Source organism: Cupressus sempervirens, chromosome 7 (genome assembly GCF_028749045.1).
Source record: "Cupressus sempervirens isolate cs-2001-9-10 chromosome 7, ASM2874904v1, whole genome shotgun sequence".
Taxonomy (NCBI): Eukaryota; Viridiplantae; Streptophyta; class Pinopsida; order Cupressales; family Cupressaceae; genus Cupressus; species Cupressus sempervirens.
The window spans coordinates 120,963,770-120,978,329 of record NC_143124.1 but is presented as its reverse complement, the minus strand read 5'-3'; the positions used below and the strand labels follow the sequence as shown (position 1 = coordinate 120,978,329).

At 35.9% G+C, this 14,560-nt stretch overlaps 1 protein-coding gene across 1 annotated transcript; it reads right to left on the bottom strand.

Annotated features, from left to right (window-relative positions):
* Positions 1-1,345: 1,345 nt before the first annotated feature.
* Positions 1,346-4,979, bottom strand: LOC149545803 (BIIDXI-like protein At5g11420). Its single transcript, XM_089794464.1, has 3 exons — positions 4,889-4,979; positions 3,328-3,828; positions 1,346-1,982 (listed from the first exon to the last, which is right to left on the bottom strand). The coding sequence occupies exons 1-3, from the start codon at positions 4,956-4,958 to the stop codon at positions 1,465-1,467; spliced, it is 1,089 nt and encodes a 362-aa protein (XP_089650590.1). The 5' UTR covers positions 4,959-4,979; the 3' UTR covers positions 1,346-1,464.
* Between the last annotated feature and the right edge of the window lie 9,581 nt (positions 4,980-14,560).

Below are 14,560 nucleotides of genomic sequence, written 5' to 3'. Positions count from 1 at the left end.
AATAGTGGAGCTTAAGTGTATTAACACCATCTTCTCTCTAGTCTTCATATTTTGAAACCTAATAGGGATTTGAATATTTGTTCAGTTTGAAAACTACCAGAAGAAATTTATCATACTTTCTTTGATTTTATATTTTCTAAGGAATTGTAGAATCTGTTTTCTAATCTATTGGTTTCAATATTAGTCCTTGGGTAGTTGTGGTTGGGCAAGTCCCATGGACTAGAGGGACTTAAGGAGCCACCCAATTTGAAATTGATCTATGGAAGTTGATGGAAGAACTATAGGAGTACCATAACATGGAATTAATGAAAAGGAAAAATGAGAATGAATGTGTAGAAATTATTCAAGGAGTACCACTTTCTATGAAAGATCTAGTTGTATCCATTGCTACATATATTCTTGTTGTTGGTGGGTATGAATCATCTTACCTAAAGTACATATCCTTTTACTTAGATGGACATAATGCGTTTAAGGATGGGTGGCATAGCTAAAAAAAACACCACATAGACCAATATCACATAGATTTTCTTGTATTTTTTCATAGCATACAAGTATCTATAGACAATGAGCTAATGACATATAATTAGGAATAATGGGTGGCATAGCTAAAAAAAACACCACATTGACCAATATCACATAGATTTTCTTCTATTTTGTTTTAGCATACAAGTATCTATAGACAATGAGCTAATGACATATAATTAGGAATATCCTTTCTAGAGGGATAAACGCTTTGACCTGGAGCTATGAACTAGTGAGGTCACAAATGGAGGACCTCATCCCCATTAGATTTGAACTTTGATGGCAAGGATAACAACTGAACAACTTAACTATCACAACATGTCACTATTGGCAATTAGGAATATTCTCTAACAACATAACAATAGATGACATATTTTGTATAGCTATAGTTTTGTCTTCTATTTACAAGCTATATGCAAATCACATTTTATCTGATTTAACTACTAGACTATGATGAAAGTCTTTCCTTCATTAATAATATTTAAAAAATAAAAATAAATAAATAATAACAGCATGAACATTTAGCTTCGTTTCACTATATATAATGAAATGGCACAATAATAAGTTATACTACTCAAATTTTAGAATTTTAATTTCAAAACTAGAAACAATAATATGCACACAATATTATTAATCTTGTTTCTTTAGAAAATATTGATAAAAAGAAATCACTCATTATCGTATCCGTCCATCAGTTGAGCAGACGAGCAGTGGTAAATAATCATATTTATCTCACACAAACGATCACTGGAACAAAAGAAGAAATACCAGAACTTAATCTAAACTTAGATAAACAACAATATGTAGCAGGAACATCAGAAGACTCGGCATTAATGCGAGAACATGATACGAAATAGAACAATTACCCGTGATGCAAAGTGCATCGTTTGCACCCATGATAATGCTCGATCTACAAGCAAACCCTAACTACTCTGAAAACAATCAACGCAAAGCGACTTGATCAATAACCGGCCCACAGAAAGTGACGCCATCATCACTGCGCATGGTGTAGACATCACTGGTAAACACAACCCTTGTCTTCTTAGAAGCCGCAGTGAAGGAAAGCGTGGCGTTTTTAAACCCTCCTTTTCCTTCAGACTCGTATGGAACCTTCACTGATTCCATCCCGGCATAAACCCCCACCACAAGCTGCCCTTTGCATTGGTTGCCCGCATCTCCAACCAGAAATGTCAGGTTGTATTTCTTACCGGGAGTTGTTCTCACTGTCTGTGAAATGGCGTTCTCCTTTCCTGCAATGAGTTCCACCGCCGCATTACCTTGTGGGACTGCAAAATGGTGGAAGATGGCGTCAACGTATTTGACGGGCCTCTGTGACTCCACCACCCATCCGGGCAGGGCAGACACGGCGTCTTCTCGGATTGTAGGAACTAGAACACCTGATGATGCGTTGGGAAATACGTAGGGGCCCTCTTCAAAATCTCCATTTCTTATCAGATTCTCTGCACCCACAAATCATTATATACTATAAAGTATTGCACAATTCATGTGAGATAAGATAACTTTGAATAACATATTTTAGGGTTTGATTTGTTCAAAGAGCTTATTTATAGGCGATTATATGGATCTGGTTTATAGATGAGGTGATTGTAGATAAGCCATTCAAATAAGTTAGCTTAAAATGTTGTTTACATTGCAGGAATATAAAAATGGGAATAGGAATACTTATTTTAGAATAGTCATTTTCGAATAGAAAATGGGATTACATATTTCTATTCTTGTTTGGTTCACCCAAAATTTGATGGGGAATTCACGAACTCAAAAATTTATGTTTTGTAAAATTAAAAAATTGGAATAGGAATACGTATACTAATTTCACCTATTTAGATGGAATAGCAAATTCTCATTTTTAGACCAAAACTGGAATACGTATTCCAATTTTATTCCCATTCCAATTTAGTGCATCCAAACAAAAAATTCAAAATTTTAAGAATATACATATGCCTATTCCACTTGTATTCATTGCCAAATGGGCCCTTAGATTGTTTAATCATTATCTTAAAACAAGATAACAAATATGTATATAAGACTAATTTTTTTAAACTTTAGGCTAAGGAATATTTAAGTTTAACAATTAAGTCTACTAGAATTTTACAAACTATATTTATGTATGTATTCTTTTTGGAATCAATAGTGTAAATATTTTTTAACACTAACGTTTCCTATCATACTACACGATCTATCATGGGGATGTGGGAGAGCAAAGGAATGTGCAAATATTTTTCATGTTCCGTTGCTCTCCTCCATCCTATGATGGATCATGTAGTATGATCGGAAACTCGGTGCTTAAAAATATTTACACAATCCATCGCAGAAAGAATGCATTCAAGTTTAAACAAGTTAAAAGTAGATTGAGTTGTCTAAACATAACTATGACAATCTAGATGTTAATGGTAGTAGATTGTTGCAATTCATAATAGTATATCAAAAACAAGTCAAAGTGATAGGACCATACTAATTATAGAAGATTTGATCATTGACCTAAAAGTAGACAAGAAAATGAATGATATTACAAGGCTAAAGTTTTCAGATTTTGGGTAAAGCAAAAATGAAGTTTAAACAAGCTAAATATGGAGTGCATCTTTTAAAGCTAGCTATGCCAATCTAGATTTTAATTATAGTATATTAGTTTAAATTTGACAGTATCCATTTAGATGTAGATCTAACAGTCATGAAAAGAAATTAAATTTGAAAAAATAAATAATTTTAACTATTTAACACTTTTAACCTAATAATAAACCTTAATATTTTAACAGCCCACTTCCAAACAATCACTACAACACCAACCTCCTGAAGATTTGGGCAATCTCAAGCGCTTGAGAGCAACCCCATCGACAACTGGTCCACAAGCAGGATTTTCATCCTCACCCGGATTATGAATATGAAATTCAACAGTCTCATTAGGAGCTCGAAATCCCCACGCATATGCATCCCATCCAGTGCTACTATACACCGTCTGAATTGATATCTCTCCCCACACAGGCGGAGCAGAGACATTCAAACTCTCTGCCTGAGCACAAGTTCGAGCAGCATGGAATGAAAGGGAATAATATGCACCTTTCGTCACCTTAACGCCATGGCTGATAACAGTCGCCTTGTTTCCCAGCCTAACCGCGCGTGTTCCTCGAGGAACAACCACTATCATATCTTGGGGTTTATGACCGGATTCTATGTATTCCACAATGCCCTTTACTCGCCAGTATGGTAAGGAATTTTCTCCTATGATTAGAGTTCCCTTGATATCCGATGGCTTTGGGCCTATCTCAAAATTGCCATTCGGAACCAATCCTGGAAAGGAAAAAAAACAGGAAAATCAGTTGAAATGTGGGTTTTCCTTTATGTTCATAATCTTTATATTATTTTAAAATGATGGGGAATGTTGATGTAAACAAAATTGGCACAGTCTAATCATATCTAGCTTGTAACTATCATTAATTAAGGTTGATCTTTAGGGGAAAAAGTGTTAAATAGAAAGTTATTAGATTTCTTCAATTTCTAGAATATCTGATTTTGTAAAAGTTTTCTATATCATTAACAGATTGTACTGCATGATCTATCATGACGATGCAAGAGAGCATAACGAAATGAATTATTTTCCTTGTGTTTCCTTGCATAATGAAATGAAAGAGATCATTAGGAAAATAATTGCATACTGATAATGGATCATGTAGTTTGAATTGAAATGTTGATGAAAATAAGTCACACAACATGATCCATCATCACAGTGCAAGAGAGCATAAGAAAAATAATTCTCTTGAATCCATCATTGGGATGAAAGAGAGCATAAGGAAAATAATTGCATCCTAATGATGGATGATATAGAGTGATCTGAAACATTGATGAAATAAAAATGTTATACACAATCAAATATACTAAATGTTTCAAATGTTAAATAGTCAAATTTACTTAGGCTGTCCAAGCTTGATTTTTTTCTTATTAGTGTGTGATGTTTAAGGGTAGCCTTGAATCAAAAAACATACACTCTAATTGATAAATATTGTTTACAGATTTAATTGTGATTATGTAAATGTTCTTTACATCAACATACTCAATCACACTCTTTCATTTATCATTACAATGATGGATAGCACAAAGAAATCTACTCTCCTTCTGTTTTTTATTATTCTAACGATGAATCAGGACTGTATCTATGTTCTCCTTACATCCTGATCATGATAGATCATAGAGTGTAACCTGAAATTTATGGAAAAAATACTAGCACAACCAATGGGAATACTAAAAAAAAAATTGATTATATTACTCTTTTACTCTTGATATTATTCTATCATCAGAGAATGCAGAAACATTCAAGATAACTGAATAGTTTCTTTTGAAAAAGCAAGCTTACCCTCTTTTGCTGTTACAAGGCCGAGGAATAGAAGCAAAGTAACCGAAGCTAAACCAATTGATCTCTGCATTTCTGAAGCTGTCAACAATATCCTTTTGGGGATATAACCAGAGAATTTAATAAGAATTGCCAACACAATTTCAAAGCCTGATTGATTTGTTTGATGTGGTGGGTGGGTGTATATAGATTTATAGAGGGAAGGAAGGTGCGCTATATGAGGCGAACGTTACGGAAGGAGGGCCAGTGATAGAAAACCGCCGACATATATGTAAGGGAGTGCACATCTAATTAGAATGTGATTTGCCAGCTGGTCATGTGCCAAGTTGAATTTGTTAGTGTGGACTGTTACAGTGGGTTCAATATAGGATTGGTATAGCTTTAATGGACGGTTCTGGCCAATTGTATTAAATTGAATCACAAGTGGTATCGCCGCATACGCTACGCAGAGCACGGCCCTCAAAATGTTCCCATTCACTCCTTTCAATTCTACTCACTTCTCTTCCTTGGTTTTTGTAAGGAAAACCTATTAGTTCCATGTATTTTGTTTTATAAAGTTTGTGTGAAAATCTAAAAAGAATAAGTGAAGGACACAAGTATCTAAGAACGTTTGATTTATTAAATCTATTATCTTTGGCAAGGCTGCAATGCAGCGAAGTTCGAGAGAGTTGGAGAGTTTAAAATATAGAGTTTTCATTATATATATGTGTATAAGTTTCATTAAATTATATTTAGTTTAATATGTTAATAACATATTTATAAGAAAAGACTATTCAGATTGATTTTAACAAATTAAGCTTTTTTATTTCCAATTCAGTTAGGCTCATATCGTTAAAATAATTATATTTGAGAAAATTAATTTTTTATCATTATTTTGTTAAAAAAATTGCAACTTACTAAAATGTCATATTATGGTAAAAAAATAGATGAAATTTGATAGTTTAATTAATTGTTAAAAAATGTTCGATGCCATAGTTCCATTTGACTGAAGAGTTGATCTCTACTATTAAAATTTTATTCAATTTCATTTTATATTAGTTGTAGATAAATATTTTATTGAGAACCCTATTCAGTAGTTTAAATTCTAGTCACTGTCATTACTTATTTTTTATAATTTTTTTGATGAATACTCATTTTCTATAAATAAATAATATACTAGTTACAATTGAAAAAAAAGGGTCGAGGGATACAAGATCACCTCGTGAGAGTTCACATAGCCGAAGTTGGAATCAACAACTATTCATCAAGAAAAATATTTAAGCACCCCCTCAGGCTCCCAAAGTAGTGCTAGCTGAGGGGGTAGTTCATCACGATCATGAAAACTCTAGTCATCCCTGGAATTGGTAGGCGGGGAATAGTCCAACCATTAGTAGCATCATTGGGGGCTTGGTCACCATCCTTTGTATTACCTCATGAGGGTGAAGTAGCCAACTCCAAGCAAAAAGGCCAATTGCAAGAAACCACTCGAGGAGCACTAAGAGGGAGAGCCACCAGACTTGGGGACCAACAGGAGCCACGATAGGGTGGAGAAATTGAGTGGTGGTGCCAACCACCATCGCCACTACTAGGAAAGAGGTGGCAGGTGTTGCCCCCACTTTTCTTCTTCTACCCAATTAGTAAAGTGGAAATTTATATTTTAGTAAAGTCATAAGTGTTTGAGTCTAGATCTAAGCCCCCTAGGTGGAATGAGTTTTCATCAGATTTTCCATTCTCCCCTTCTCCACATTTTACAGCCAGGTGGTTCTCCTTTTTGAAGTTGGGATTTTGTGGGTAGCTTAGTACCTAATCCAATGGAAATTCACATTGCTCATGCAAAGATCATTTTCAAATTTATTCTACTTATGATCCACTGTTTACTCCATGGAAACAAAAGCTTGCAGAAATCCAGACTTTATCTTCTCCTCGGCAAGTTTTCAACCCATGAAGACAATTTTCTGCAAAGAGTTTTAGATGATGCATACAGGTCAAAATAAGACCATAGTGAAGTACCTTATGATTATTTCCCTTTCCCTTAATGATTATCTACCTCAGGAAGTATCTAGGATTCATCACAGCTCGAAAAATCATTCTAGGTGGAAAACTCTAAATCAACTTCTCCTCAGCAGGGTTTTCTATCCATGAAGTTGGTTTTCTACAAAAGGCAATTCTGAAGGAAAGTAAAAAAAGGGTGGGCCCCTAACAGATTTTCACGATCAGTTGCTCTACTATTCTATGGGCACTCACTAGGGCTCAACTCAATAGCTATGGGACTGCCCCTACCATTTCTATAGGACCACTTCATCAGAATAATGTCGTGCTAATAGGGCCCATAACCATAGACAAAAGGTGAAGTAAGATGGAAGCCTAGGTGGAGAAATGGAAATTGTCTTCTCCTTGGTGGGTTTTCAACCTATGAGGATAATTTTTTAGCTTTCAAATAAAATTAAACCTAGAAGTGGGTTGGACCCATGAAATGTGCACAAAACTTCCAAAGATGATGATAGAAGTATCTTAATTGTTGTGGGAAAAAAGTTACTAAAGAAGAATTCAACTCAGCGGGTTTTCTCTTATAGAGTATTCTATTTGTGACTTTCTGAACTTAATGGGAAACGAGAAAGTAAGTGTGAGAGGACATAAAATTACTATTGGGCCAATGGAAAAGTGAAAAGACACTGAGATATTTGTTAAAACCAAACTTTTACTAATTTAATGGACCCCTCCTTCAATTCATTCATGTGGCACAAATTATGAAGATCAACAGATGGATTGAAGCTCCTATATAGATGGAGACATGAATGGTGCAAAATTACCGCTCTTGTTTGAACTATTATTCTATTAGTTTGCATAACCTTTTTCAAAAAGATAATCTCTATGCATTTTTTATCCTTTTGTTATCTAGATTTTGAAATTCATTCTCAAGCAGAATGACAAATAGATTTGTGGGTTTCGACGGGTTGAATAGAATTAAGTCTTCACTACAGAATTTCATGGACACTTGTCTTTGCTTCTTCGACATGCAAGATTTTCACAGGAGAGTGAGATAAGAGCCAATCCATCCCATTACTAAGAAGCTCTGAGGATGTAAGCTAGTTGAGGTAGCTGGTTTTCCTCTTGAAGTTCAAGCTCCTAAATTGATTTACAAATGCATAAACCATTACAATCCAAACACCAGGCAGATTGTATTGTCGAATAACATAGTATTGATTTCTATTGATCGGAAAATGGTGGTAAATTTCCTTTGAGTTCCTAAGTGGGAATAATTCTTAGATTTAACATTTGGAGGTGCCATTTCTAAATTCTCCATGAAGAAGATGATTTGGAGAAAGGAGATCACGTAATCATGGTTCCAAAAGCCATGGAGCACTAAGAGTAAGGTTCCTAAAACTTTGTTTGAAACTAATCTCAAACTGAGATTGTTGACATCATGGTCCTCTTAGACAGATTGAAAGGTGAGGTAGAAGCTTTGAATTTTTTTGAGCAATATTTGTTCTTGGTGCAAGTTATTTGTTCTGACACCTAAGATATTGATTGGGCCTATGAGGTAAGCGAGAATCTATCTAATGCTCTTCATGCCACAAAATTCTACAACACATTCTATATGTCTTCTTTCCTCATTTACATGTTAACTTCCCTGCAATTATGTCCAGGCCTTCCAAGGGTAGAAAATTTCCCTGATGATGTGAAATTTTATGAGTTCTACCCATGTTTACAATTGGAAAATAGTTATGCAAATTATATAAGAGTTAATGATGCATTTACCATGAGAATTTGTAGGGAGCTCCAAGGATGCCTAAAGAGGATATTTTTCCCTGAAGCTATGGTGGCCATTAGTTAGTTTGAGAGCTTTTTCATCTAGTTCTCATCCTTTTTGTATTTTCATCTTGTAGCTTTTGATGGATTCCCCTTCGAGCTACTGAGATATCCAAGTGATATGATTGCATTGATCAAGATCATGAGGCAGGAAATTCAAGTGAACATGTTGAGTGGGAGTTTAAAGAAGAAAGGTTACAAGTTCCCTATGAAGGTAGGAGCTTTCAGTTGTGAGTCTTGTTTGGATGCAAAGAACATGATAAAAGTGTTTGAGAGGAAATAAAATTTGGAGATGTATGAGGTCTTGAGCCCTATGTTTGATCCAAATGGGTATGCAAGAGAGGTTCTCTAGATTGGAAGTGTGATTAAACATATCATCACCATAGAAGACTACTAGGCTGATTGTAGAAATGAGTTTGAGAGCTATGATCATGTTTTTTCCAAGCTTATAGTGGATCAAGTAAAGATGTATGAAATTGATCTTGATGTTGAAGGAGTTGAAGACAATGGGAAAAATATGTATAGTAATACCTATCTAACAAACTTGAGAGGCACTCCTATTAGTTATGAACTCTATGAAGATGCAAGAGAAGATTTAGATGTTATGATGGCATAGATTATCAAAAGGACTGGAAAATGGATCCAGTGGATGACATCAAGGAAGAGCAGAAGCAAAAGTGCCACAGCTTAGGCCTCTCTAGTAGCTATTGCAACTCCCTCCTCTCAAGGTGACACATTGAGTGTAGCATAGGCTATCACTCAAGGACCAGCTCAATCATTAGATGGAGGTGATCAACCTCCTAATAAGAACATTCCCCTTACTCAAACTTGCTAGGGTGGCTCCTTCCCAATAATCAAATCCCCATCAAAGGTATAGAAGAAGAAGGAAAAAGAAACAAAAGAGAATGTGGCCACTCCTCCCCTTTTTCCTTATAGTAGTCCAGTTCCATCTATGAGTCCTACACTTCTCTTGCCAAGTAGCCCTCATCTACAAGTGGTCAATTTAGGAGACGATGGAAGTAGTGAAATAAAATCCATGAAATCTAACAAAGTAGCAAAGAAGTCTACAAGAGAAGAGAAGGGCCAAGGTTCTTCACAACTTGTTTCACAAACTCTAAAGATTCTTTTTTCTTTGACTACGAAAGCAACCACTCTGGCCAAAAGAAAGATGTTTAGTATAGAATCTCTTGGGACTGCCTCCAAGGTAATAAGCACAGGTTCATGGTTAGAGGACACCTTAGATAGAAAAAGAAAGAGGAAATATGAAGGAGCCCCAAACAAAGATACTCTGTCTCTTTCTATCCGCTCTAGATCAACATTAAGAAAGGTCAAGAAGTAGAAGACCTTGTCCATCCTCAGAAAAGACCTCGAAACAGGGCATCTGACCATGGAAATTGTGAAGCTTGCCAAGGAAAGAAGACTTGAAGATATGTCTATAGATGATTTCACTGTACATTCCATAGATCTTGGAGAAGCCAGATATGAAACCAAGGTTGGCTTGTGGAAGTCAACAAATGAAGTGATTGAAGGACAACTAGAAAGCCTCAAGTTGTCAAAGGTTAGAATGAAGGTGGAGATACAATAATTGAATGGCTTCATTAGGCAATTGGTCACCCATTGGCCAACATCTCTAGGATGCCTATGACTAGTGATCCCACCACTGTAGATGTTCAAGCGCTCATCTCCCAAATCCAGGAAGATAAGCACTTTGGGAAAATTGGTAGGGAATGGAGCAACAAAATCAAGGTTGAAGGACTCTCCATTATAGAGCATATTGGTAATGCTATATTGAGGCTAGAAATAGAGAAGGATAATGTTATCATCAAATAAAGCCACCTTGGCCGTAGAAAAAACCAAGAGTGATGATTATGTTTCCTTGTTAAAGATGATCATCCAAATGAAGGCAAAGGAGGCCATTGAAGCAAAGATTCTACCTAAAGGAGATGAGCCCTTAGTCAAATGGTTTCAGAGCATGCAATTCAAGTCTAAAATGATCATGGAAATAGAGGAGGGACTAAAGGAATTTGAAACCAAAGATAAGAAGGAGCGAGATCAAGATTATGAGCTATTAAGAGGTTTACACATAGATTCACAATCTAGTGGGCAAGGGAAGGCGATCATTGGAGTAAATGTCACGCAGACAAATTTCTTCAATTTCATAGATGGTTAGACAAAAATAGCTTATGGTCATCATAATAGAGTCTTCGAACTTTAGAGGCTCGGTGGATGTGTGTACATGGCCATGGAAGAATTACAAGATTGATTGGGTGTTGTCAAAGATCTGGCCTGAGAACATGCTAAATGGATCTTAAGATACACCAATGTACACATCCATAGGCATGAAGAATTAATCCCAATCATTGTATCCGCTAAGGCCTGTAGGACAAAAGAAGAAAAGGGAAAGAAGGAAAAGTGATTCATATTCCACCCGTTCCATATTTTGATGTAATTATTGTGATCAAAAAACTAGTTCCTTGCCATTTGTCATTTTTGATAGAGATGAATTGATTGAATTTCCATTGTAATAGTCATCTCGAAATCCTATATGTATGAATTTGAAATATTAATGAAAGGTTGGAAAATTTTGGTGTGAAGTACTTGATGTTGCAGAGTCAATTGAATGGTATTTTGTATCAATAATTTTTTGTTCCAATTTGTCAACTGTTAGTATTTATCTTCTCTTTTATCTGAATTAAAATGAGGAAAGAATAGAGCTTCCTTCCCCTATTTTGAGACAACAAACTAAACATGATAAGTACTATCATCATAGGTTCAAAAGAGATCTTTTAGTTGTTTTTATGCAAACTAGTTTTCCTTTCTCTGCATTTCAATTTCTAGTGAATTTAGTTTAGTAGTGGTTGGTACGCGATTTAAAATTATTTAGTCTTATGAGTTCATAGGATATGTGAATTCATAAACTTAGTTAATACCATGAAATCATTTCTTTCCTGAGTTAAATCTTGTATAGTTTTGGCTCATTTTACCTCTCCTATTCTTGGGTTAAGAACATACTCTGTTAGATTTAGGAACAAACAAAATTCATTGCAAATCTACAATAGGGAGTTGTACCTAATAATTCAGAGGGAAGTTAGTTTTCTTAGAAGTAGCTTTCCAACTATTGTAATCAGATACTGTTCACAAATTAGGGCATTTGAGAGTCATATTAAAAAAGAATAGATTTGTTTACCAATAGCAGGAAGCCTATGAACATGGCATGTGCGAGCAGTAGGTAGATGAGTTGTGCCCCTAGCAATGGCCCCTGGGTAGAGTGTAATATGTTGAAATGTCAGGAGACACTCTAACAATCATATAGGGAGTATTACCCTAGTGATTGAGCAGCTCCTGAAGGTGGGCCACCTCCAAAGCCACCTTATTTTCTTGGACTTGAATCTACATCATTACATTGTTACAAATGCAAGCTTTAGTCTACATAGCAACATTTATGTTGAGAAAACTATGAGTGAAAAGAACAAAATTCCTATCTTTCCACAATGTAAACAAAATCTCCATCCTGAAAGTATGCCACATCTAGGTAAATTACCTAGGGAACCTAGGGGAGTCACCCAAAAGCACCATATGCTAGGAAAAAGGTTCAAGCCGAACTGGCTTTAAAAAGTCATGAATCTAGTGCAAATAGTTTTGATCATGTCTATAGAACCAAAAAATATGCAAAAAAGACTTTGGTTTCCCACAAAATGGACACTAAGGATCCAAAACCCCAATATGCTTGAGCTGAGGCCCAAGGGGAAGACCTTGAAAAAATAGCCATCAAGAAAAATGTGCAATCTTGGGTTCTGTAATGGCACTCCAAATAGTGTCGAAACACTTTCTCTACTAAGAAAGGGAAGACTACAAATACTAATGTTGGTTGAGGGTATCTACCATCGACAAATGGGGAGAAAGTCATCAATACCCCAAACTTGGTTTGTAGCTAGTGAAGGGAGTGGTAGGATACCACTTTTAATCTATCCACTAAGGTTGAATAGACTAAATACCCAACTTATCAATTAAGTGATCTAGAATTGTAGAAAGTAACAGATCAAAAGTCTACCAATCTGAATGGGAAAGATGGAACTAGACTTGCATATCTTCCTAGGATCTGAGACCCTAGAAAAGGGGTCCTTAGGTTTCTTGATGCCATGTTTGAAAAAATGTAGAGCACTAGCACCTTGAGTCTTGGCTAGAGGAACACCCTAGATAGCAAATAGTGGAGACCACCAAATGTTTGGTTGGTTCAAAGAGAGCCCATCACAGAACCCATCACCAGACCATCAAAACCAAGGCTTGACAACTTTCCAAGCTTTCCATATGCTCTTAAAAATAAAAGAGCCTTGCATGTTCATAGATTCCCACATGATGAGAAGGGTTTGAAAGCCAATCCCCTTCCATGCAAGCCTATTAACAAGGAACCCAAAAGAAATGTAATTCGAAACCAAAACTTTCCAAGCTTCATCTCTAGTAATGGAACATATAATCTATTTGGTACAAAGAGAAAGACCTTTTGTCTATGTGGAAAGAAGGCCAAGGCCTCCAGACTCTTTGGGGAGACAAAAAAAAATCTTAGGCTAAGCCATGATGGTCAAAACAAGAAACCCAAAGAAAGTCACAGAGCAATCACTCTAATTTTATATAAGAGGCTTTGGAAGTAGCCCAACAGGAAGAATAATAAACACACATAGCCACCAAGACCTTTGAGAAAATCTAAAATTATCTTGCAAGAGAAAGGGGTTTAGTAAGCCAATTGTCAAGCTTCTTTACAATCTTGACAAGCACAGCATTCCACAACTCAACTGGTAAAGCTTGAAAGGCAAAAGGAATGCCCAGAAAGTGAAAAATTTCCCCATGCATCACCCATTTCCATTCAAATTGGTCAAGCCAAGGTGGAGTTGGTAAAAAATATTGCTGATAATAGAGTGTTTTGTGCCATTGAATGGTTGAGTTAGAGGCTTGACAAAAGGTGTCCAGGCATTGCAAGGCATTAGTGATGTTTTCCTCATCCTCCAAAAGAGTGAGAAAAGAATCATTAAAAAAGTGTCCATTGACCAATTGGAAAGAGGAATCTGGCAAGGAAATGCCACAAACCAAACCAAAGAGATGAAGTAAGCTAGCAAGTAATCAAACCCTTTAGCAGCAAGAACATATAAAACTAAAGCTAGAGGGAAACCCTTCTAGATGGAGCAAAAGAGCCCAAAGGATTTAGATTAAGAGATATTAATAGTAATACAAGCATTCGCATCTCCACAGACTAAAGAAAATTGGGACCAAAACCAAGAGCTTGGAGCATAGCCAATAATAAAGGCCATTCAATCTAATCATAAGCTTTGGTAAAATCAATTTTCAAAAACATAGAAGGCTTATTGGATTTGTGAGCCCACTCTATGCCTTCCTAAATAGCAATGATGTTGTCAAGAATATACTTGGACTTAATAAAGCCAATTTTCTCTAGCCACATAATTAGAGGTAGGAGATGGAGAATTTTAAGAGAAATTGCCTTAGCAATAATCTTATAAGACACGTTAAGTAGGGTAATGGGCTACCAATTACAAATATCCTCAATATTGCTAGCTTTAGGTATGAATTTGATGTCTCCTTTGTTGATAATAGCTTCTAGACTCTTAGAATGATAGGCTTCAAGTTAAACTTTGTGTAGGTTGGGACTAATAGACTCCCAAAGGTGTTTGTAAAATTCATAGGGAGGGATTTTTCATTAGCCATGGAAAATAACTACCTCCTTGAGGTCTTAGATGGTGAGAAGATACTCATAGAAAGCACGTTCCTCAACTGCTAGGTGGTTTGGAGTAACAGAAATACACTTACTGAGCCCTTCATCCCAAGCAACCAATTTTCCCTACAAAGCAAACACATTTTCATAGTCGTGAGCAAAAG